The 26,509-nt window shown below is 39.0% G+C and overlaps 1 protein-coding gene across 1 annotated transcript in view; it reads right to left on the minus strand.

Annotated features, from left to right (window-relative positions):
• Positions 1 to 1,866: 1,866 nt before the first annotated feature.
• SCIN (scinderin) overlaps positions 1,867 to 26,509 on the minus strand; it is a 48,246-nt gene continuing 23,603 nt past the window's right edge. The window contains 13 exon segments of the mRNA XM_026842730.1: positions 1,867 to 3,429; positions 3,431 to 3,558; positions 4,468 to 4,528; positions 5,852 to 5,929; positions 7,635 to 7,756; positions 8,230 to 8,407; positions 8,923 to 9,093; positions 11,564 to 11,654; positions 11,839 to 11,960; positions 13,126 to 13,341; positions 13,545 to 13,633; positions 15,364 to 15,496; positions 16,729 to 16,821. Coding sequence (XP_026698531.1) covers positions 3,286 to 3,429; positions 3,431 to 3,558; positions 4,468 to 4,528; positions 5,852 to 5,929; positions 7,635 to 7,756; positions 8,230 to 8,407; positions 8,923 to 9,093; positions 11,564 to 11,654; positions 11,839 to 11,960; positions 13,126 to 13,341; positions 13,545 to 13,633; positions 15,364 to 15,496; positions 16,729 to 16,821 — 1,626 coding nt within the window. The 3' untranslated portion in view covers positions 1,867 to 3,285.

The raw sequence follows: 26,509 nt of genomic DNA on the forward strand, positions 1-26,509 counted from the left end.
GAGAAGTGGACTCTGAAGAGCAACTTCAGTCCATGGAAAATAATAGGCTTATTTTGGCTTGCCTTTTTTTTTTAGCCTTTTCAGATCCAGTAAAAATGAAGACTACAAGAAATTTGCAAAGTTAGTAACAAGAAATGTTCCTGTAGCCTATAGTAGCCTATAGAGATGTCTTAGAGCACCTCTCGCTATAGTCAAGTGAGCAAAATATTTTCTGTATGATTCCTTAGTTCTCCCATGAGGGGTGGTCCCACAATCCAACTGTGTACCATTTTCATAACTTTCTTGTTGTTGCAGGTGAAGCCTATGTGAGTCTGAACTGGCAAGAACAAACTGTTCCACTGAATTTAATTACATTTAACACAATAATTTACAGCAGATCTGATGCTATATAGCACTATGTGCTATGGTCAAAATACATATTTTGAGCAGTGATTCCAGAGACTGGCTCCTCTCCTGTGTACAATCTCTAGTTATATTCTAAGATTATGCTATTTTACGTAAACTACCAATACTATATAGTATTATGAATTCTTTTGGCTTTAAGGATTCCCAACATCTTTCTGTTGCAATGAAATTCTATAAAACAAAGATGAAAAATGATGCTGTATTTACAGCCAATAGAACATACGAATACTTGCTGTTTGTAGCATAATGAAACTGCTAACCTAGGGTCTAATTTTGCCATTACAAAGAGAGTGAACGTACTATTACTGTATGATAATAATGCAAGGTATAGCTTATTCTTGACTGAACTTGACTGTACTGTATAGAATTGCACAATTCTTTCTATTCTGGAAACAAGGCAGATAGGTTCACTCTGTGTATTCATAATGTTATATGCTTAAATATTTTCTTGAAAACAACTTAATCTTTACTATTTCCAAGCAGTCATAGTTGATCCTGTCTATCCTCCCTTCCCCTCTCTCCAGAGAGAGAAAGAACTAAGTCTTTGTGTGTACTGCACATGTATATATGAAAAATAAACTTCCTCTCTAGCAAGTAAACCCAAGAACAATGTTGCTAGCAGCTGTTGTGCTTAAAGCCTAGTTGAGAACACTGGTCCGTTATGAGCTCTCAATGCTCTTCTCAACATCAGTCATCAACGTGCCAGGACAATGTATTGTAAACCAAAATGCCCAGGCCAGACCACAAAAGCTCCTCTGTTTTGTGAGAAGGAACTGAAAAGAGGCTTTCACAGTGCTGCAGAATATGCTGGCAGGCTGCGTCAGTTCAGAGCCCTCAGTGTTCCGGAAGATATTTATGTACAAGGAGGGCAAATCTTGTCTAATCCTTGGTTAAGAAGCTACTGTAACAGTTATTTTTAAAAAATGAGAAGAATCATATGTATGTGTCAAAGACAACCATCAGATAATTACAGGCTGCTCAGTGGCTGCATGAAGTGCAGTAGCTAAGGAACTGAAAAGGTCTTTGTGCTCCTTCCAGCAGAAGGACATCTCCTTATCTACTCTCACAAATAAAAAGCAAGACCTATCCTTTAAAAACAAACATACACCTATTTCCTCCTGTTCTATAAACCAGTAATTTTTATAGTCAATCGTTTTTGCAAGCAGAAAGTTAAAAAGCCAGAGTTTGATAACAACAATGGTAGTTTTTCTTAAAGATGAAATCACAAGCTAACAAGCAACCAGTTCTTTGATTTTCACTTAGGTTTGTAAATTCCAAGTTGTTGGGAAGAGTTAACCTTTCATTGTGTAAAACGGTGCCAAAGTAAAAAAAAAGTAACTTCTTATTACATTGTCCACCTATAAATGAAGGTACCTGCTGGGTTTATTAGGAAGTTTTGCGAGACATCAGTGGAAGCACTGAGCAACAGTATGTCAAGAGAGAGGAAGATCATCTTGGCATATAGAATACTGGGGTTTGTAATTTTATTTTAAATGAAATTACATTCAGATACAGCCCAGTTATATTAGCAGAGATTTAAACAAATGTTTAAAGCTAACAAACTCCTATAATTAATCTCTTAGCTTCGCAATTCTTTTGTCATTATGAGCCCAGACTAAATTCACTGTTTTGCATTACCCAGATTCAAAACCACAATCATGATAAAAAAAAAAATACAAATGTCTAAAAGTTCACTTTCCAATCTAACATAAGAATAATAAAACCATTGAAATGCCTTCATTAAAAAGCCACATTGACATGATTTACAGCTGTACAAACTGCTGTTTAAAACAAGCATTATAAGATAATTGATCAAAGCAGTACTAAAGATTTGAAGCAGAATTTTTCCTGCTGCCCTTCAGTAGACTTTTCTGGCTAAATTACAAATAAAAACCACTTTGAAAATATACTCTTAAATTCACTAGAAGAAAAAAAGCCCCAATAACTGTGTCTGAGAGAAAAGAGAAGGCCATATTCTGTGGTGCATACTCACAGTCCAAATTCTCGGGATGTGGACTGCTACTGAAACAAGGGGTTTCCTCGTGCTTGATATACTTGATATTTGACTAAGACCTGAACAGAAGACATGTAGAAACACATCATGTGCCTGACAAGCTGAGCAGTCTGCACACTGGAAAAGAAGCAAGTACTGCTCACTAAGGCAATCGAGACAAACTTTGGCTTAAGTGCATACTGGTTAAGGCAGAGTATGTGTTTTTGAAGCTGTTACTTCTTCTGTTTCCACTCGTAAAGGCACTAGTGCACTAGAGTGTGTTTAAGAGCTTTGATTAAAAAGACCTGGTGGAGCTGGAGGTGGTTCACAGAGATAAATCTAAAGAAATTAATTACAATGAGCTAGACAGTCTCTCAAAAAACCCTCTGTCAACTTGATATACTTAGAGCCATTCAGTCCAAAGCTCCAAATACATGTACTAAGAAGACAAACATGTTAAGCACACCTTTGTCAAAATATCTATTCCTTTTTTGCCCCCTGCCAGACACTGTTCCCACTCTGGATCAGGCATCATCTGAATTTTTACATGAATGTGGCAGTATTTTGGTGGAGTAAGTAAATCATGTTCAGTCCTACCCTTGCAACAGATGCAGAATTAGTCCTTTATCAGGCCAAATTCTGCACAGTATTACACTGACCTTAATCTAAAGGAATTTCTTAGTTTGGCTTTTTAAGTGAAAGCAGAATTTGACCCACTTTCGCACATTAAAATAAGCTGATCCACAGCTTCTGTTTGAAGAATCAATAGATTAAACAAATTATTGGTAGCACTTTCCACATTTACTACACAAAAAGCCCCACTTGCTCTATTTGATCAGTTTACAATTATCATTCATCCTTTCCAGTGCTGAGAATTCCCAGGTTATTCACAGAAATGTATAAAAGCTTGGGGAAAGTGTAACAACAGATGCATCATGTTGCTGCATAAGCTTATGCTTAAAAATACTAGAAAGTAGCTGGTCTCTGATCCTTCTTTGGCTTGAAGCTGGAGCCTCCTTGGATAGATCAGTTCTTCCATTTGTTGGAGTCCCAAGCCAGGAACCAGCCTGTGAATGTCGGGGGTTCGTGCCCCTGCTTCACAATTATAATGGGGGTCCTCTTATCTCTGCCAGAAGGATCTGTTTCAATATAGCGTTTGGCTGAAAACAGAAAGGAAATAAAAGATGTAATATATGAATTCATTCCTTTGCTATAAAAAATACATTAAAAGCCCTAGTGAAAGAACCCAGGGCTACTACAGTACAGTATTCAATTAAATTATTTCAAAGGCAATGAAAGGATCAGGTAATTGCTGATTTCTCCCAGCTGCCAGTGAAGGAATTGTCCAGGAGGGTAAAACAGAGGGATTGTTGCTCTGATCAATTCATTGCCATACAGCTGTGTTTTGGCTTTAGAACAGAAGAATTTGCACAAGCTTCATTCCTGTTTTTCCTATGTGAAAGCCTGTATAGTTTCCCCTGACATTGCAATGTGACATCAGTACATGTCAGAAGCACAGCTACTTAAGCCTAGCTGCTCCAGGGAAATATCTGTAAGCATTTTTAGCAGACTTTGTCAGAATGGCATCACACCAGAGATGACACATAATTTTTCAAGGAGGTGCACTTCACATGAATTGTCTTGATTTGTTCTACAATTGGAATATTCTCCCCCAAATTTAACGCAGTGAAATGTGGCAGTGTAAGGACTTGAGGATTTGTTGGCATTCCTATTACTGTATACATTAGCGTAGGGTGCAGCTCAGTAGGTATGTCCTTTTAAATTCTCTTTTCAGTGCAGTTTCTTTTCATGGAGCTCTTTAAAAAGCTCTGCAGCCTAGTAGTGCAATCTTCATTAATTTTACTCTTTATAAATTTACAGATAAGAAAGATACAATGAGTTTTAAAGCACATCTCAAGGAGAAAATAATCTTCTTCAGGATTAAATTCTAAGTAACCCTTTTAAACACTGTAAATGTTAACTAGAATTCTTCTACAGCATCCTTTTCACTTCTTTAAGTCATATTGGTGCTACTTCACTCAGAATTCTGCCAAATTTATTTGATTTACCAGATTTAATGGATTCCTGTTGCTCAGTTTCATTAGCATCCTTCCCAATCCAGACAAAAACCTGCAAACAGAGAAAACATAGCTCCTATGCTGTTATAAGGATATTGCGTACAGCAGGTAAAGTACAAAATAGTTGATTCCACTAGGAAAAAAAAGAATATACACTATGAAAAGACTACAAAGATACACAGCTCTCACAAACCACAGCTGATGATTTTTTTTTTCCCTTGAGAGAGAGTCTGTTTTTCTATCCTCTGAAATCTCACCACTCTCTTGACACTGGAAGGCCAAACTTTTGTGTGCTCTGAGGAAAGGAACCCTAATTACCTCTTCCATGGATATCTTTTACAATTTGCAGAGGAAATTGCTCTTCAGGGGCAAGTAAAAACACTGAACAGGAGCTATCTCTGATGTGAGCTCTCTGTGTGCATCAATGCTTGTGCCCTGTGATCAGTGCTACCCAGGGTAACTGCTAGATAACCCACTGAATAACCCAACAATCAGGGCCTCCATCTGCAATCCCCACATTTTTTTTTTTTCTGCCAAAGATCCTTTTGGAGACCAGCTACACGTCCCAGACTTTTTTCCTTCTGACTGTATATCCCAACTACTTTCCATCCAGCTCTTCCACCCACCTTCTCCCATCACTCCTTCCCACATGGATCTTGGACGCTCCTTCCTGTTTCCAAAACCTCAGCCTTTTTTTCCTTAAGGATTAGGCTGAAGAAGTCAAATAAAAGTGTGGGATCCATGGCCTGGTCCCCCTTTCCCTCCAAGGGGAGAGGAAGGGTAGAAAGGATATACTGTGAGAAACAGATGTGACCTCTGCACCTACAGTAAGTTTGCCTGTCATCTAAAAAGCTCTCAACATTTTCAGTTTTCAGTGAACCTGGGAAAATGATGGAGATGGTTTCTGTCACCCTTCACCCAGTTCTTCTGAAGAAATCTGTGAAAGCATCTATCTAGTGTTTGTCCTCTTCTCTAGTGAGACTTTTTGTAGGTGCTGCTGCCACATAGATTTTGTGGCTTCTGAATACCTTTTATGCAATAACTTTTTTTAAATCAATAAATTTTACTCATAAAGTCAAGAACATTACTGAGAGCCTTTCAGAACACTGTTGGGGCTTATACTCTTGCAGCCTCTATTGGTTTTAATGGGAAGTACCTGATATGGTCTCACATTATGCTTGGAAACTCAATCATGTATATTCACATTAACATATCATATAGCTTAAAAAATATAGCTCCCTCTAGTATAATTTAAAGAAAACAAAACCTATTCCATTCTCACAAACATTATTTCTCCTCCCATCTTATGATCTAAGTGGTTAAGAATAAATTAGCCTTGTTACCACAAAAAGCAGTGGTCAAGTACACAGCTTACCTGCTCCCAAGCATCCAGCAACATGACATCATCTTCAGCCAAATCATCCTGAGTGAATTCTCCTGGGACCTCCTCAATCTAAAAAGGAGATTATGTGTTGTGTTTTTTTTGTTTTTTAATGATTTATCAAGATATTCTGATTTTGCACAGATCAAAGATATTTTTAAAGGATAAGTCCAGAAACTGGTATAGAGCTCCTAAAGGGTCAAGCCCTAAACTGACTTGATGAAGGTGTCAAGGGTGTTTCACTGAAAGGAAACAAATTGCATAAGTGGATGTTCTATGAAATCAGCTCTCAGCTTGTCAGAATTGATAGGATATCCTCAGGAGAGGCAGAGATTTACACTGTAATTGTGACTACTGTGTTGGGACTGAGGTCTGCCAGAAGGGGACAAGGAAATTTCCACAGAACTCCTTGTACCAAGCAAACTGAATCAATCAGCTGATATCAGCGGATATATTCATGCAGCATACATTCTTTAATAAGGAAAAGAAACTGCTTTGGTTTGCAGTGGGTGAGTTCAGTGATGAAATACACACTCAAGGAAGCTTTCCAGTCACTTGACAGTGGGACATTAAAGTTGACTAAGCCATCAAGGATTAGTCCCCAGAGGAAAGGCAGACTGCTTGCTTCTTCCAAGGATGTGCAGGCAGATAGGAAAACAGTTTAATGTCATTCTGTATGAAAAGGAGAAATAATAATGTAGCTAATGCTTGGCCCTCTACTTTTAAAGGACTGTCAAGGGTTTTGGCTATGCTTGGTCATGTAGGAGTGCTAAAGGGATGGTAAGCTGATGGTGTAAGACATTCCTTTTTCCCCACCCTGTGTTACGGTGGTCTGAAGGTCAGAGTGATCTGACCTATCTATTTTAGTGAGCTATAATGATGGTGATTCTGTTACTAGAGAAATGTTACAAGAAAGAGGGGATTTCACAGAATTTGGAGGGAATTTAAAACAAAAAACAGAAAGTGTATAGCTCCCAGCAGACTATTATAGAGAGTTTGGTTCCTATTACTGTATTTCACAGGAGTGTTTTAGAAGCTTGCTAGAAGAATACACTTTACTACTTTCATAAGATTTTAAAAGTTCTTACTAAAGGATTCTATTTGTTTTATCTCTTTCCAGATGAATGGGCTGTGACTTAAGGAAACTGCAGAAGAGGTAGCCAACTATGTTCCCTACTTAAAAATTAGCATATCCTTGCCAAACAGCGACACACTATTGCCCTCCCAGAACATGGTAAGTAATTAAGCCTGAATCACAGGCTTAATAGCCAGCCCACAGCTCTGGGTATTTCTGCTCAGGAAGTAAGTTTTCCTACCTCCCTGAGCACAACTGAATACCTTAGTGGCATAATTACATGCCTTAAATCTCTATGGAAAATTTCAGGCTCTTAGGGGTTTTTGGCAAGGAACATTTCTCTTCCTCACCACCATTATCAAACATGTAAGGGGCAAAGCACTGACCTGCACCTTCTCAGCAAAATAATAGTAGTCTGGCAATGCTCTGCAAGAACACAACTGCTTTTGACTAGGCAAATGCCTTATCTTTTTGCATCTGCAAGCCTCTAGTCCCAGGCTGGAGCAGGCTCTGTGTGCAAATGTCTGCAGTATTAATTCTTCTGTCCATCCTTTGCATTTGGATTGATTTAAAGCATCAAACCTCAAGCACGACTAACTAAGCCAAATCCTCAAATTCATTTAATGTCTGATGATTCTCAAAGCAAAATATATCAGAAAATATATAATTAAAGAGCGAGGAAAGTATCCCTCATATACTCACAATAAATCTGCCAGTCTTATTAGAACAACCATACAGGCGAGGGGGGTGATCTTCAGCCTTTGTCAAGAGTTGTGATGAAGTCTGATATTTTTTTTTACCTCCAAGTGCTTTCCAGAATTCCTCTGAAATCCATAATAGATAATTTATTCAGCAGTGGATTTAACATTTTATGTTTATAGCTTGTTAGATACTGTTTCAAGAATCCCCAAACAAGATCTTCTTTTTTGTTTCAAAGATGGGTGCATTTTCTTACAGCTCTTCCTGCAGTTTGTCAAAATAACCACAAAGATATCACTCGCAGACCTAGAAAGAGCAATGCACTATGTCTTCCTCCCCTCCTAGGCACTCAGGGTGAGGAAAGGACCACATTCCTCTGCAGCTCCTGCTACTGTCCTACAGACTTTCAGGGCATTGCACTGCTTGTGCATCACCCAATCCTGGATACATCTCCATGGTGAAATGACAGGTTGGATTTTCAAAGGGAGAGAGTGAGCATATACTTCTGCCTATAAAGTATATGATCACAAACACCATTTAGGCTGCAGCGCTGTGTATTCTCAGCTGCCTATTAGCAGCCACGTGGCCTCATACTAACCTGGTTCCTGGCCTTCATTTATCTTAGCAGTCTGGCATTTAAGAACGCTGGCAATGTATTGAGCCCCTTGTTCCTCTTCTTTGTTTGCTCCTTTTCCTACCCAGGTGTAGCCAGAGCTGTCTGGCAGTTTCAGAACAAAGACATCGTTGGAGTTTAGTGACATTGCGTCAACATCAACCTAGATTGAGAAAGAAACTTTTATTCTTTATGTTTTCAAATACAGTGATCACCATTTTACATAGTTTATATTAAAAGTGTAGGTAGATGTTAATCAGCTATGCTTTTTTTCTTCAATTTTTGCCTAGATTTATACTGATATACGTATGTATGTATGTAGAGAGGAACTTAACTTGAGACAGGGAACTGACTTGAAGGGCAAAATTTAGGACTGTTTGGCAGTAGGAAAGGCTATCGCAAAAGGGTTGCTGATTTCTTGTCTATGTCAGCTGACTCTTACATACATTTTCTTACAGTTTCCTCTGAAAGATGTAGATGGGTTGCAGCCAGTTACAGCATATTCTCTTTGTATTCTCTTTGATTTATTAGATGGGTTGGTCACATAAGGCAGTGGATTTGATTTGGAAGGCTGTGTTCCTACCAGATGTGACCACTCAACAAGATTAGTTGGAGAAGCTCGTGGCAGCTACACCATTTCCCCAGGGAATAGTTGGTTTACTTAGCAGGTGAACTTACCTCTGCAATCCTGGTAATGGCTGCCAGGTTCCTGCGGATTTGGAAGAGTCGTGTGGGTGGAGTAGGTTTCTGACCTTCCTTCTTGGATGTCCCATCCTTGTAGACAATAAGTGGTTTGTTTTTGAACAAGCTCAGTAAATGTGCAGGCTCTTTGCCTTGGCTGACTCGGATCTGTACATATGTAAAGAAATGCAATAAAAATTACAAAAGGATACAGGTAGTTATTTTTGGTCTTTGTTGAATAGCACAGTGGATGTTAGCCAATAATGCTAAGTATGTTACCACAAATGAGAAGTGGCAAGCTGAGAAGATCTAAAAATATAGTTCCAGACACCTTAAAGTTAGAGCATTTGTGAGATTTTTTTTTTGTCAATCATGCTGACACAAAGACAAGATTCAAACTTCTAACATCATGTTTAGCTGATTAAAATGGCTGATATCTACTGTAATAAGAAAATTACTCTTTTTCAAAAGAACTATCATTTCATAGAGTTTTACAGAATGATTTATTTCCCGTTAAAAACTGTCTTGGAAGTTTAGGTGCCCTGTATTTGAGCAGAAGAGAGTGGTTATTCATCCTGTTCATTATTTCTATGTGTATTCTACCTGAAAAAAGGTGAAAAAGATGAGCATAAATCTTGCAGAGGCTAACATGGATCACAGAAATGAACTTCCATTACAGACACAAAAGATGTTATTGCAATATCAAAAAACACTGAGCTATGAAGAACGACTATTTTTAGGTTAATATATGGTAAAAGTTATTTGCATACAACCATTTGTTCATCTTTTATAACAATACCACCCGCCAGGGTGGAGGGCTGTGACTCCCTGCCTTTCACTCCTGGGAAGAAAGGGATAAAAGGGGATGAGGCATGCTGTGTAGCCAGCAGAGGAGGAGAAGCAGAGAGCCCCAGGCCTTTAGCCCTGCCCTGTGGGGCTTGGGGCAGCTGGGAGCCGGGGTGGCGAGAGGGGCGCAGTGGGCAGCAGGAGCAGGTGCTTTTTTCCTTATCTCACAGCTGGATAGACTGGTACAGTTGCCCGATAAGGACATCCTAGGACACGTTTACTTTTAGGTGCCAAAATGCGGCAGGATTTTACAAATGCCAAAAATATACCAACAAACCAGACCCGCCCCCCACATCCCCATCCCCATCAAAAAAACACCCAACCAACAAACCCACAAAAGAAAAAAAAACAAACCGCGGAGGAAAACATATAGTCACTTGTACTGTAGTGCCATCTAGTGATCACAAAAGTGTACATTTAAACCTTTCAAATAATGCTAATACAGACGTTAAGCACAGGTAAGTCTATGCTAGGTAGCCATGTACGTGCATACAAATGCACACACGCATATATACATGTGTGTATGTGCATATGCGCATACATCTATACATACATATCTATATATTCCTAATTCCACTGGAGGCTAAAAGTACTTTTAAATATCATGTCGATTGCAGTGAGATGGACCTCCTTCAGCTTTAATAAAAAGGCTTTTTAAGCACATTATTATTGCAGGTCTTTGCAGTGTATTATTGCTGCAGTATTAGTATTGGCCTTAGTTATGTGGCAGGACCATATTGTGCTGAACTCTGTCCAAATATAGAACATGTGTTAGGAATATTTCAAGGAGTAATTACCTAGAAGTGTTCTAATCCTTTCTTAATATAATTTCAATCATAAATCATAATTGATTAATAGCTTAAAGTATGGTATTCCATCTAAATTAACTGTGCCTTGGTGGGTGGGGGAAGCCCTGTACTTTGGTAATTAAGAAATGGGAAGCACAGAATTATCTCCTGCTGCTTAGAAAATCTTTGCCTGTCTGTCCCTAGTCATCCTCCAGCTCCAGTCCTTCTGTGAAAAGATGAGACCTCTCACCTCTCCACTGACCTGCCACTCCTCACCAGCGATGAAGAGATAGCACACATTCTAGTCGTGCCAGAACTAGCACATTTCATCACACCTTTTAGCTGTCAGTGTCCTGCACACTGCCTTTCACATCTCATTTCTGCAAGTGAGGATGTGTCTCCTGCTTTCACAGAGTTGCAAGCACTACAGGATGGGAAAACCCAGGTTAACCTTCCTTACTATGGCAGGGACAAGCCAGACCCTGCAACACAGTTCCTGCAGGCTCTCATCTTCTGGCTGTTATGTGGTTTTCATGTTTCTCAGTTTTGGCCCTCTAAAAGTCAGAATCTTGTTTGGGCTAAATATCACAGCTTCCTACATAATCAAAAGGAGACAGGGGTGCTCACACAGGTCTATTACCCTGTCAGACACCTTCTTCAGAGTGAGTTGCCCTGGGAGGATCTTAGCCTTTGGTCTCCGCTCACTATGTACAAAGCCTGTAAGGCTAGGCAGGACTAAAACCTAATTTTTATAAATAAAATCAAAGGAAAGAAAGAGCAGTTTTAGGTTGTGTTATATCTGTGTTCTTTTGGACATTTACATTCAGAAAGGATGATTCAAATGGGAAATCTCCAGTGACTTTAAAACGAGCCCATGGTGCTTGGCTCAATACAGACATGAGAAGCTGATATTCCAGTCTTCAGATGCTACCTCCTCCTTCCAATTCTCACTGACATTTGCATATATTGCATACTCTGTTGAATTTTATCCAAAAGACACTAACCTGCACAGCCTGACCATTCAATAGCCGATCCAGCTGAACAGTCAGAAATGCAGATGCAGTCAGTTCATCTTTTGTAGTATGGGCTCCTTGCCTGAGGAAGACAAGGAGAAAGACAATGGTTAAGTCTAGTTTCAAAATAATTCCAAGTTTATACTGCATGACAAACGCACAGTGAACAACCTTGCATTTACATGTGGTTCTACTCAACAGGACATAAAGTCAGTATATAATAATATTCACGTGCTGCAGTTCTGTGCAAAGCCAACCAAACATACCATGTGTAGATGATCTGCCCTTTAGGGTAAGTGTAGAGGATAATGTAGCAGTCACCACCGTAGAACTGTCCGTATGTCTCAGGTTCCACAGGAACTCTGCCACTGCTTTCCACACGCCAGATCTGGGGGAACAGAAATCACTGAAGAATGCTGAACTTCATCCAGAGACCCTTCAAGAAGCAATTTACTATGTCACCCCTTGAGTGACCTTTGTTTCTGTTCCCAAGCATTATGGAATAAAACCAGAAATAATTCTTCATGCAGTAAATAGATACACCCTGAACCCACTGAATGAATGAATGAATGAATAATGACCATCAACAAGCAATTGCAGTACACTTTTCTTTGTCTTCATGCTTTAATGCCACATGATCAATTCATAACGCTATGTTGAACTTCCTTTCTTAACATGTTAAGATGATAATACGATATGAATGGCACAACATTATGATTCATCATAGAACTATCATATCATTTGGGAGAGGCACATTGTAGTCAGATAACACACTCTTAGGCAGATATCTTCCTAATTGATTCACTGCAGCCCAGTCCACTTCACTGCTCTCCAAAAACATACTGCTAAAATTATACAGAAAAAAAATGTTTCAGAAATAAGCTGCTTTGGCTCAAGCCTACAGACCATCCAAAGTATGAGCTTAGAAATCTAGAAGACATACTAATGAGACTGTAGGTATTTATCTTTTTTCTTCCAGAATCACAACATGCAGATGTGTATTCAACAGGCTGTCTTGGTACAATGCCAAATCAGCCTTCTGTAGTCCGAAGATATTCCCGCAGTGGGATATGGATATATCTAGCAAGACTGTACAGTCATCTTTTTCTCTCTAAATGCAGGCTACGCTAGGGACAAAGAAGGTTCCCCTAGAAAGCAGACACAAAATGAATTTCTGACTCCAAGGGCAAGTTTTCCCATTCCAAATTTCAAGCTGATGTGAGTTAGAAGATTTTCCTTAGAGTAAGGATCATATTTCAAGCATATCTTTAAGAAGTATTGTGCAGAAGGGGAAATGTTTCTGCTGTTTGTTTTCTATTGATGACTGATAAAACATCTTTCATAAGCACCAAAAAAACATGACCCAGCATACAGCTGACAAAGAGATTCACTTTCTACATCAAAGCACCTTTTCTGATGGTAGAAGGAACACTGCCACTAATGTAGTGTTACTCTAGACAACAGCATAAATGGCAAAACACAGAGTAGCAGCTTATCCCGTGACAGAACAAGCTAGGTAGATAGAATACAATTTAATGTAACACAAAAATTACCTCTACTTTCCCTGAACCGTCATCGACCATGTTATGCTGGGCAGCCATTTGTGGAGACTCATGTAACTTGGTAGCATCAAATTCAATCTGCTCAATTTTAGCCACTCTCTCTGTGACATATACTTTGCCAAAGCCATCACTTTGATCTTTATCCTTCCAGTCTTTGAAAAATTGTTTGAAAATTGGTGTTTCACCTCCTTCGGGAAGGACTTGAATCTGAAATGAAGCAAGACACATGAAATGGAAGGAAACAAAACTGACACAGTTACTCAAACAGAAACTTTTCTGAATTACCTGTTAGTGAAACTTATAAGCCCTTAATTTTTTTTTTTTTTTTTTTTTTTTTTTTTTCTGATTTAAAACCGAAGTCTTTAACAGAGCTCATGCTCTCCTGGTATCATCTCATAAACAAATCACACCTGTGTGTTGGCAGGGTAATTCATCTGCTGTATGAATTGTTCAGCATTCTTCATGGCAGCTTTTCTCTCTTGTGGGTTAGCATCTTTGCCTGGTTAAAACAGAAGGATAACATTACACGGGAAAGGGCAAAGAGCTCACAGATTCTGCAAAACCAAGATGTTCTTGAGCCTCTGCTCTGGCCTCAGTCATGAACAGACATAAATAAAAGCAATAAGATTCACACAAAGCTGAGTGGCCAAAACAGTACCTCAGTGACTCTGAAAACAGTTAAAATATTTATTTTTTTTTTTAAAAAAAAGGGACATTATTTTTTGTTTAGTGTGTGTTTCTAGATATCAAAAAAATGCCATTCATCATACATGCTTGGTTCAAAGTGCAAGAACATCATGGCTTTTTTATCTGAATCCTCCCTCGCTGAGCTGCAATGTGTTAAATAAAGCTTCTGTCCAGAACTGCTTTCACTTCTTTAGGCAGTATGGGTAAAAGAAATTCCCATTTCGTCTGGCTGTGCTGTGCAATTTACCACCACCCTTCCCCATCCATTCCTCCTTGTTCAGCCTTGCTCAGTGTCAGACATCCCTGGAAGTGTCTGTGGGTGATACTGTGTACCAGGTCTGTGTCCCAGGTGGCTGTCAATGATTATATTCCAAAGACCTCTTAACGTAATTAAGATGCATTGATAAGCTATTCATTGTATTCCATTTTGAATGAAACTATTAGCAATGTAATTCACGCTCCTCAGTTTAGCGGTCTGAAGATTTCCAGCAGAGATGGTAACTGCAGCCTCCCAGTGCAAAGGTGAGACGCAGCCTAATGGTTTTTTTCCACACATTATTGTTACCAACAGCAGCAAAATGGGGATGCACAGAGGAGCACACAGGGCCTCATTCAGAGGGCCTACACTGTATATCAGTGCCTGATCCTGTTGGCTTTGGTTGTTCTAGAAGCAGTCAGGTGGAGAGTGAAAACCAGGAATCAGGGGTCAGGTAGACCTTAAGCCATCAGAGCACAGTGCTCCCAAAATGCTGTCTTTGAAAGGATGCTTCCCTAACTGCAAATGAAGTATTCCAGAAAAAAAGTTTACAATGCTCTCTGGACTGACTTCAGCAGTTTGACAACTGCATTGATTATTTGCTACTGCACACGGTTAAAAAAAATGCAAATGCCACAGAATAATTAATACACTGTCTGAGACCAAAAAAGGAGATATTCAGCACTGGATGCAATGTCAGCACCACAACAATCCAGCTACAAGGTTTCCAGACCTAATACCCCAGTAGTAGTATTCTCCTGGGAAATGTTCAGTCAGAGCAATTGCAGACACTCCTACAAGCACTGATGATACACATAGAAATATTCACAAGAAAAAAAAAGCATCAAAGTATGTGCAAGTTTATGCTTTTAGTTGATGTGTGGGACACTCACCTTTCAATTTCACACCTCTGTGGAGCGATGTATGGGAATATAATATTTATCCACCATCAGTCTTTAAGCATCCAGATTTTGTCTCTGAAGATAGGGATTTGATGGCAATATACAAAACTTGTAGGATTCTTTATATTTGCTTTATAATTGCAATTCGATGAACATTTAAGCACCCAGGTTTACAGATGCCTCAAAAATAGCCAGGATCCATAGACAGGACTTGGTCTTGAGGCCCCTACTCACATGAGCAATCCCCGTCCATTGACTGCACCAAAGTAGAACTGTGTGCAGGGTACTGTGTCCTGCCAGTATTAAATTCTTGCTAGGGTATTGTGTTGACTCCTTAGATATGTCTATGTAGCTTCTTCATTTGCAACAGAAGTGATCTCTTACCTTTCCACACAAAGATCTTCCTTGCAGCACCATTGTCCAAAATGAAGCACTCCTCAGACAAGAGCATAGCCATGCAGAAGGGGTTTTCCCCTGCTACCATGGAGACCTTCATGGATCCACTTGCGTCCGACACCTAAGAAAGTAATCATTTCAAATTTAGATCAACTCTGGCTTTTATAACCAAATTATTTTCTGCTCCCAAGAATGCTATAAAAATCAGTTGCCACTCCTATATAAATGGCTGTATGAAGTTTGTGTGCTGCTGGCAACTAAGGGAGGCTTTGGTTTAATTTCATTTTATATCCAGTAGAGGGAGATGTAGTGTTAATTTTAGTGAGTTTGCTGGCTGCCTCCCACAACTTAAATCCATTTCTCTTCCACTTTCAACTGCTCATTCAGTGAACACCTCACAGTTAAAAAGCTGTATTTTCTTCAGCCCACCCTACGCGCCCATCTGAACTGGTGGAGTCTCTAGGTGCCATCTTCTGCTACCAAGCAACTCGCAGTGAAGCCAAAGGTACATGTACATGCTGAACACTGCATTTGAAATTATAACACAGTAGTCCTTTTCCAAATACTTTCTCACTTCTGAAGTGGGAGAATACAAAAGAAAGGGAAGTTGGGGCAGCGGGGAGAAGAGAGAAAATACAGGCCTGGAAATAGTTTGGGTTTTTTTCAGAAAAAGAAATAATTGTGTAGCCTTGTATGTAGGTAAGATACTGTATCATTAGTGAGAAGAATAAATTCCATGCCTAGTCTAAGAAAGAGCAGTGTGCCTAACATGACATGAGGAAAAATTGTAACTTCACTGAATGTAATCATAAAACTCCTACTGATTTAAATGGAGTAAATATTTATCCCATTTTGTTTATAGGCGATTTCTGGCAGTGGCACTGACCTAGTTAGTGTTAAGCCATTGCAGGTGAGGAAGGAGGAAAAGGGCACTGAAAAGGAAAGGAGTTTTGCAAATTCCTTGGATTTATATATAAAATATAACATAACTGTGCATCTCTCAAACTCTGCTAAGAATTAAAAAATTATATATGATTACTAAAACTCTCACTATTATAATAAACAAGACAGGAAATATAGTTTGATTTAAGACCAGTTAATTCTCTTTGATCTGTACTGAGTAGTTCATAGGCCATGCTTAACTTGTTTCCTGAGTAAACAGGACTGTAATCCATTTTTTTTCCCTCATATTACCTGGGCTGTCTTGATCGACATTCTTTGAGAAATTTGTCCACTGGCTGCAAATCAACTAACACAACTGCAGTTTTGTAGCTGAAGCCAGAAGTCCATATATGAGGGCACTATGTGCATGAATACTGTCGAGTGTACCTAGCTAAAAAAAAATAAACTTGCCATATATAGTTTAGCGCTTCTCCTGTTTGTAATATCAGCCAGTTCATCATCATCATCTCCACATTCGGGAAGTGCTGGCTTCCTCCCTAAAACCTGTACAAGAAAAGAATAATAAATTCAATGCAAATAGAAAGTAGGTTCTGTAGTATAAATGCCTAAGCACTGTAATGTGTTGTCCCAGTAATCAATTAATTGGTATTATCTTTACATATAATCCAATCTAATCCAAACTCATGGGTGACTTGTTCACAAACATATGGGTAATTTTAAGTAACTGTCAGATCTCCAGCAGCTTTATATCGACATGCTATCTCTCCTGCAGACCAACATACTGGTCATCTATAGACTAGGATAGGAAATGATATATAGAGAAAAGCTTCAAAGGATACATATGCACAAAAATACACAGAATAAAAACGTTTATGTGATCCTGCTGTGTGTGTGTATAGGTCTGTCTTCCCCTCCTCCTTTCAGTAACTTCTAAACTGTCTTACAATTTTTGGAATGACATCACTCTTAAAATGTTTAACAATATTAAAATTAAAGCAAACAAAGTAAAATATATGAGTTGAAATTATCTTTTAAAATATTTAATAGACAATATATCAGATTATGAGTTCAAAAATCTTAAAAATTACAGATTCTTAATTATTCTTAATTAGTTAAGATCTCAGAAAAAAATTATAGGGTGACAAAACCATTTTCTTTCTCCACCACCAGAATATAAGTTTTAACACTGTGGTTGTTTTACATCATAGTAGTTTTACACCAGGGTTAATGTCATAACAACTATCACTACAAAAAATTTACAGAGGTTCATCAAGAATATGTTATGGACAGGCAGTCATTATTAGATCTTAGTTACTTATTGTTAATGATCTTTCCTTATTAATTCATATATGTCCAGATCTAAATGTTACATACATAATATTATGGATTTCTATGAAATTATGTCCCAGAGTGAAGGTAGCAGTAATTGATACATCTAACTAAATATTAACATCAAGTACAAGGGCAGTGCCAACCTTCCTACTGACACAGTGCATTTGCATATAACATGGAGTTACATGCAAAAATACCGTAAATATTTGATAACAGGGAAGCCTGGCAAAGCATACAGCTGCAAAGAATTTGGAAAAAAAAACCCCAAACAAATGTTTCCTGAATTTACACTACAGGGCTGCAGATTTACAAATGTATAGGCCAAGCAGGGCTGCATTTTCATAGCAGGGTGCCACCATGCTGGTGAAGGGCTAAAAACAGCGGACACGTGTCATATCAGCACAAGGTTTCTGCAAATGCTTCTCCTGCTAGGTTTTCCCACTTACCAGCAGCCTACACACAAGCTGTAGAGCACCAAGAATAACATTGTCATTGTAATGCAAGGGTCAGAAAATTGCCAAATAACAGGCATGCTTCTTTACTTGAACAGACACTGAATTATTTTGAGGGTTTTATAACATTTGACTTTCAATAACAATTAAGAAGGTAAAAAACTCTTGTTAATAAAACTTCTGGAAGTCCATACTAACTAGTTCTCTGCTTAATTAGGTATTTCCAGAAAAAAAAAAAAAACAACACCGAAAAACCCTCCATAAAAATTGTGATTCCTTATATAGTTAAAGTCAGTTTTCCATTCCCACGCATATAGAATACCCGTGGCACCACAATTATTTTGCACCTTCGTTGTAAGTCACTTAAAATGATAAATTGCTTTTAAATTTTTCTGCTTGCCCAGGGGTCTTTGAAAACTATATGAGTGCCATTCCGAATATTTTTAAACAAGGCTAAATAGTGCCGTTTGGTGTTTGTGAAAGCATCTTGACAGAAGCAGCCTCACTATTCACAGCACAGTCTAGGTGCTCCACTCTGGGGGCAATTAAACCAAGCAGCCTCTATAATTTAAAGACTGGTCTTTAAAATTGTTCCCAGAAGAGTTTGCTGGCCTGACCTGTTGGTGTCTTAACACTGCATTTATAAATGTTTTTCTGAACTAGATGGAGAATTATTGTCAGGGTCCCTAAGTCTTATCTTAGGAAATCTCAGTTCATCAGTACTTGCATAGAGAGAGTATGTATGCGCAGGTGCAGTTACAGGATGAGATGAACTGCCCTGGAAAGGACAGACACATTCTGGTTCTGGGGAAATCCATTCACACCTCACTAAACAGCAGCTTGCACCGTAGCTTCAATGGCCAAAGCTATCCCTGTGCTTCAGCACAGGCAAGCAGAAAAGGATTACTCATTTTTGTAATTCTTCTGCAGTTTCTCACAGAAGCCCAAAAATAAATGGAGAGGAATCTTGAGGGTGCCCCCTGTTGCATTTGAAGTCACAGTTGCCTGTAGATCCTGGCATTTTGGTGACCCTTGGTAAGAAGGAACAAGATATACTTCTCCTCCCACCAGAGACTTGTGAGGAGGGCTGTGCAGACAACACAGGTGTTAGAATCAGCCTTGAGCTGAATCACTAACAGGTGTATACTGTGTGTTGGTATCAAAGCCAGAAGATGATACAAGGTTAAAATGACTTAAGCCATGTGAAAACACCAACTGTGAAGAGGTGAAGCATGTGCTATATATACTCAATATATGGAGTGATACAGTATGAAATCCATATAGTCAGTACACTTTTGTATTGCTATAAACAACTTATGTCATTACCAACACAAGTTAATTTCAGTTTGTATTACAGAATGGGGGATGACACAGATCACAGAACGAAAAATTCTGTACCTAAACAGAAAGCAATTTATGCTAAAAAAAGGTTAAGTTCAGTCTCAAAGAAATTCCTTGCAGAAAAGTTGTCTTTCCTTCTTCTAAGGCAAACTCCTGTGCTATGGCTGAGCCCACACGCAACACACAGATGTTATGACAACTGATAATCTTATCAGTAAGATTACGGAGTGTGTACTGAAGAACAGCTAACTGCTATACTGAAATTGGGTTGCTTCATTATATAAGCATATGGCTGGCTGAGTTGCAGCTCTTCAGGGCACCTCGCCTTTATACAGATAATTGTCATGTGATGCATCAAAAAGAAAACAAATCATGCTAGCTGAGACTACAGTCAAAGGCTCCCAAAGCTTTTCAGCAAGGTTCCCCAATAACAAGACTTAAACCAACAGACAGGTTAAATGATGTTGAGTCTTCTGATTCTCATCTACATATACTCTTAGTTTCACACAAATCCTGTGGTAGCTATACACACAGGACCTTCCTTATCCATCTAATTGTCCCTATACTGATAGTCAAGCTGTTCCACTAGGTCTTTACGTCTTATGACCCAGTGTGCTGACAGCCCTAGGCTGGCTCTCCTGGGCTGCTCTGAGGTTTGAGACCCTGACTCACAAACCTGCCAAGAAATCAGACCCACAGATCCACCCTACAGATCTGTAAATAGCAATGCTCTCTCAGGGGTATAAAACAGCTGAGCTACACTGTTCCCTGACGTCCAACCATACTGGCAACTTCAAACCATACCTCTCATAAATACTCAGATGCACACACAAGTTTTTAAACCACTTTTTAAATCATTATTATTATTTACTGCACTAGAAATAATCTAAAGAATAATTAGGGGCCCTGAAAGCATACCTATGCCCCAGCTTTCTCATTCTTTCAGGTTTAGCATCTTTCTTTGCAGCTGCTGATTTCCAAACCACAGACACTCTTCATATCACTTCACCTTATCTGCCATTGACAGATTAATGTGTCAAACCACCCTTCCTTTGCTCTCCGTTGCTCCACCACAGAATGATGCTTATCATTTCCCCACCATTGCTTCCTTGCATGCAAATTTATCAGAGTCCTGGAAAAAAGCACCAGCAACTCTGGCCTCAGCAAAGGTACACACAGACGTAGTGCCACCATTCTGCAGTGACCGCCACTGTGCACACTCTAACCTCATGGTGTATGTGAGACTGTTTAACCACTCAAGGCTTAATCTGCTTCACAGCTATTTCAGAATAAAACATGCCCACAGCTGGCTATGACAGAGCCGACCTTGCTTTACATGGCTATAGCCTAATGCCAGCTTACCTCTCAATGAGAGCATCAGACTGTCGAGATAGCATTTTATCAAAAGTACTCATTAACTCCACATCTTTAGATCTTGCCTATGGGAATACAATAGGAAGTCAATTTGCATTAATTTAAGAAGTTTGGGGTTTTTAAGTTCTGTTAAATCTTTGTGTTGATGCTCTTTAGTTAGTGCAAGAATATCATAGGGGAAACCAACAGAACATCAGTTTCTCTACAACAACTGCCCAAGTCCACTTTTATCTTGTGATAAATGCAGTGTAGTTTATCCTGCCTACAAAACCATAATCTCCTTTCATATTCTCACGTGCATGAGCTCCTCTCTGTAAATATCTGCACCCCATCAGAGAAGTGCAAAATACAGAGCCAAAGCTCTTACTGAAAAGTGAAATTCCACTCTACTGCCCTTAAAAAAAGAACAGAAGGAATGTGACAAGGTAAATAATTTAAAATAAAGCAATCAAAAGAAGAATTTTAGCAAACATTGTCTTCATAACTGGAGAATCCACCTCTGCATCATAAAATAGTTGATATTGACTTAATGGAATCAAGAAGTTCAAGGAGGTCAGTGAAGCTGAAAATCCAACTAGGAAAACAATGCTTGAAGAACATGTCAGGTGAAGGTTAATTAAAAGAGAAAACCAGTTTTGTACAGTTTAACTTGTGTACACTAGCACTGTGTTTGTGTTTCTTCTTACTACACACAGTCTGGGTTAGGTTTCTTGGTCTGAAACTGAACTATTTGTTGTGGCTGCGATCCCAAGTGTCAGATCTCAAAAAACCACAAATTCCCCTCTTTATATGCTAACAGCAATACAATGAAAAGCAGGACATTTACATAGCTTAAAGCTGTCTTGTGGGTCTGATATATTACTTAATATTTCTGGAAAACAATCAGGATTAGTAGCTCATCATTTACTTTCTTGCACACTATGACATAAGCAAGTATATCCCACTTCCACTAACTGAAGGTACACGTGTAGGCTGTGACAGAGAATAAATCCTCTGTGCAGCACAGTAGGTCTGAACTATAGGCACAGCATGAACTCATTGGCAGATAAAGGTTTAGATACTTATTGACCTTCAAAGCAGAGAAGAATCTTACAAGGAATGTCTCTCTGAAATATCTACTCCAGTAGCCTATAAAAAGAAAAAATCCAGCAAAGAGAAGAAAGGATGAATATGATGCAGGCCAGTAGCCACCTGGCTGACCCTGGGTACCAGCACAGACATACACCCTGAGACTCACTGGGCAAAGGGCTTCGCTGCTTAAGTAACTGGCCACAGTTTCATTTCCAATTATTTTGGCTCACTAGTTCTTCCTGCCAGCGCACAACCATTGCAGAGGATATTATGCTCCAGATGAAAATTACTTTTGACATTGGTCAGATTATGAACAGCCAAATATGTTTATTTCATGGGTTATTGTAACTTGGAGCTCTTTCCATCAATCTGAGCAAACATTCATAGTCTTACAAAAAATTACACTCCCATCAGAAAAAAAAATCCTTTCGCTAAACTGCTCCCAGGTAGTTAGCAGGATTTCTGCCTGAAATTGCCTCTCACTAGCAATTCCAGCAACAACAGATGTCATTACATGCTCACTTTGAGCAGAAGACCTCCCACCTGCCTGAACAGTGACTGAAAATAAGATGGAAACAGCCATAACATACTGAGAAGTGGACACAAGGATGTTTTATGCTAACAAACAGTTCTGGCATGGTGTTCTTTTTTTTTTTTTTTTTTTTTTTTTTTTTTTTTTTTTATCAGAAGCACCTTCTGGTACTAAGGTCTAAACCCGATCTGTGTGCATTCAGCTTGCTATAAAATAGCAAAACACATCATTTGCTGATGGCACTTTTGACGCATAAATGATGGCCTACATTTTTAGCAAGTTCTGTTGTCTCAAGAATTTCAAATGCAAATTATAATTTTATTCATCACTCTATGCTTAACTTCCTAAAAATAGGGCATTAGGCTTTGGCAGTTTTTCATACAATATTTGCAACTTTTCATATCTGTCTGGGATAATTTGTATACAAAACCTTTACTGGTATAACAACATTTTAACAATTTTCCTCTCTGTGAAACAGGCCATGGATAACATGTTCACAAAAAAAAGGATCTAGATCAGTCTTGACAGTATAAATTTGATGTTTTTCAATAGTTTCCTTCCAAGGTAAAACAAGCTACTTTCTGTCCTGCTGGGACTGCACAGCTGGCAGTATCTAAGCTAGCTATTTACAACTGAGCCCAGGTAGGCATGAAATGAGTTGAGGAAATCCCCAGCCTATGTTATCTTCAAGTGTCTGGCTTTTAAGATGTGTCCAAGATGAACAGTGATCCCACACTAAAGAAATGGGGAGTGTGAATGGCAGTAACTGCAAACACAGCAGTAAACGTTACTGCTGCTGAATGTTGAGAATTAAGCTGTTCAGTGACCTGCCTACCTGCAGCATAATTAAAAATGCAGTAAGTAATCAACCACCCCTACATCTTTCTTGCATTAATACTAATCCTTTCTACCTAATTTTTAAAATCTTATTCTTTTGATACATCCTCCTCTGACACCTGCAGAAGTATTAGAAATGAGACCCAAATCCTGCAGAGACTTGCACATGTGCTTGAGATGCCTGTTTTTTCTGCTTTATGGGGACATAAAATTAGACACACACTGAAGTCTTTGTAGCTTTGCAGTTCTCAGTTTGAAAGCCTTGTGAATAAAAACCTTATGTGCTGCACAACAGTGCACGCTTAAGTGTTGGAAAATAACAGAAATAAATCAGTAACTAATGCCAACAGGGAGCCTCAGACACAAATATTTATCTGCTAAAATCCACAAAAGTCCCAGCTTTTCGTTCCTTAAGTACCACTACACAGGCTGGTCCCAAGGCTGTGGCAGGCTGGACCATATCAATATTGGTGTAAAAAGAGGAGTACGGCAAATACCCTGTGGAGCTTGAAGCAGCAGGGAATGAGCTGGAGTCAGCAGCAGGTGATCAGCAACCAGCAACCCTCCCAGAAAACCAGTGTTCCCAGGGGACGTACAGCAGCTGGAGGGAGAAGCAGGCAGCCGTAACACATAGCAGCATCAGGGTGAGCAGAGGGAGCTGTAGCAAGGTGTTTCAACACTCAGTCCATGAGATGGGAAGGTGGAAAAAGCTACTCAGAGCACTGAAATACTTTCCCAGTGTGCCACTGGCTGTATTTGCAAGCTCACCATTTTCAGTCCCATATAGCCCAACAGATCAGCTATGCCAGGGGATCCTCTCTGGTATGACACCCAAACTCTTGCATTCAAGACAGAGCACAGATTTGGACCCTAACGTTTAAGAAAGCAAACCAGAGTATTCTGACAGACTTTCTCTAATGCCTCTTGATGAAGCTTGAAATAAATATTTATTAGGACAGAAAAAGAGCAAGAATGTTTCTTTCACCTGGTTGTATAGGAGATACATCCTGCTTAGCTCTTTGAAAATCAATTCCTCCTGTTAGTTTAAGTGCCCTCCACTAACCAATTTCTGGTTTTAAGTTCTTACACCTCCTCAAAATTTGTTTAAAGGAGATCATATGTTCAAAGAGGCTATGATTTATAGCTCTTAAAAATTGGAAGTTCCATCACTGATTACTCCAATTTTAAAATCCATCTTCTGTAATTTCACATACCTCTTATTTTTACAGGCAGATCCAGGCAGTATCAAAGTCATAGGCAGCAATGTAATCAAAAGACCTGGCCCTAATAAGCTGCTTCACAGTAAATACAATAATTATATTTACATATTTCTTTAGTGTTACACACTTGGTGGTAGTGGAAATATTGAGCAATCCCATGGCACTTGGAACACTTTCTTCTATGAAGCTGTTCTTCACCCTTGCCCAGATATGAGAGGACTTTTACTCCAGTGTTATATGGCCTAGATAGAGAATAGCAATCTGTGCACATGCAGGCTCCACTGAAAAAACACATTTTTTTTCTCCCTGAGCCCTCCCTGCACTGCAGAACTTTCACTTAAGAAAATTCAAAGGCAACTTTGAGCAGAGATCCTTTGAGATTTGCTCTGCACAGGGGTTGGGATGAGGCAGATCTGTAGAAAAAAAAATAAAAATCCTTTCAAGGTGCATTTGCCTTGGGGAGATGCTGGATTCCAGGGACAGCATATTTCTGAGTTTTTTATACAGCAAGGTAACTCTGCCCTTTCAATTCTTCTCCATGAAATCCTACTGTTACCAGAAAGTACATGGAAATAACTGCTAACAACTCCACGTGGAGGTAACTGCTAACAACTCTTTATTTGGCCTTGTCTTCTTAATTATGTTCATTTAATAACTGAAAATTATAGCGGTTCTTCATCAATAGATTTCTTAATAGTCTAGCACAGAAAGGAAAAAAGCCATTACAAACTCCATTAATATTCTAACATGTAATTATGAGATTATAATTGGCTAACGCGGTAACCCTGCAAGCTCTACAGCTGCTGAAGAAGAAAACGTTACAAAGATGAGTGGTTTTCTCACCCATAAGAATGCAAACAACACATGTTATAATTTAATTGCAAGCACTTCCAGAAGTTCATTATGATTTTAGAAATTCACTAATATACCTAGTGTAGAAGCATCTTTCCCAGCATATGAAATTAAGTTTTCAAACATCTATTGTTAGAGCTGTTCATAAATGATTTAGTTCATGCCATGCAGTACAATATGCCTGAACATTTTCTGAAGTAAAATTTCTAATGCTGGCACTGAGATTTGTATTTAGAGACTTAATTAGAAGCTGACTTTTAGACGTACTTGCCACCTGCAGCTCCTATTCAAATTCCTCTCATTTAAGTACCTGGCTTCAGGCAGCCAAGAATGAAAACTGCAGTTTGAAGAACATTATGGGTAACTCAAAACATTGCTGAAGAGTCCTGCCTTACAAGTTTCTGCCACTCTTGGGCAAACCCCCTGCTGACTTTCTGCTTGGGTCTGGGGAAAACACTGGGCCAAATGCTCAGCTGGTGCAAAGCAGCTAAATTGTACTGAAATCCACGACACGTGTGTTTTGTCTGAGTACAGGTTGCATAATTGAGTGCTTTAAATGGAAATTTGCATCAAGAAAAAGACTGACCTTAATAAAGGAGATATACCCAGTAATTAGAAAGAAAACAGGATGCCTGGTTTTGACAGCTTGAAACTGGATCCCTGCAGGGCAATGGGTTTGTACTTTGTATCCACATTCATAGTCCATCATATATCTTAATTAAACAGTGTAATGATTAGTAAACTGCCACTCCTCAGACTGGACAGATGTTGCACGCAGACATTGTAGTATTTTTCTCCCTGGACTACTTTGAATTTATATCTTACATACTCTTACTGTTCAAAACAGCAAGACCCAAATTGTGTTCTTGGTGACACTTAAATATAACCAAATCCATTCCATTGAAGAAGTGTATTTGTCTTCCTGAGGGGTAAATTTGACCCACAGTTTCAAAGCAGCCTGAGGAAGCTGTCTGTTCATTTGAGTAACCAATGCAACTATGGCTAGTAACTTTAGCTAGTAGTTCTGCTATTTTCATGCCCATTAGCTTTCTTAAGTGTTTGCATTCTCATGAAAATGTAGTTAATTTCTCTGTGTGTGTCTGACTGCATGGCTGAGTCATTGCATTGGGGACTGGTACAATTTCCATTGTCCTCACTCCTCTCTCAATGCTTTAATTTTCCTTTGTACATGACTCTTCAATACTACCTCTGCCCTAGGA

This window comes from Athene cunicularia (genome assembly GCF_003259725.1).
Source record: "Athene cunicularia isolate RWA chromosome 2 unlocalized genomic scaffold, athCun1 chr2_part1, whole genome shotgun sequence".
Classification (NCBI taxonomy): domain Eukaryota; kingdom Metazoa; phylum Chordata; class Aves; order Strigiformes; family Strigidae; genus Athene; species Athene cunicularia.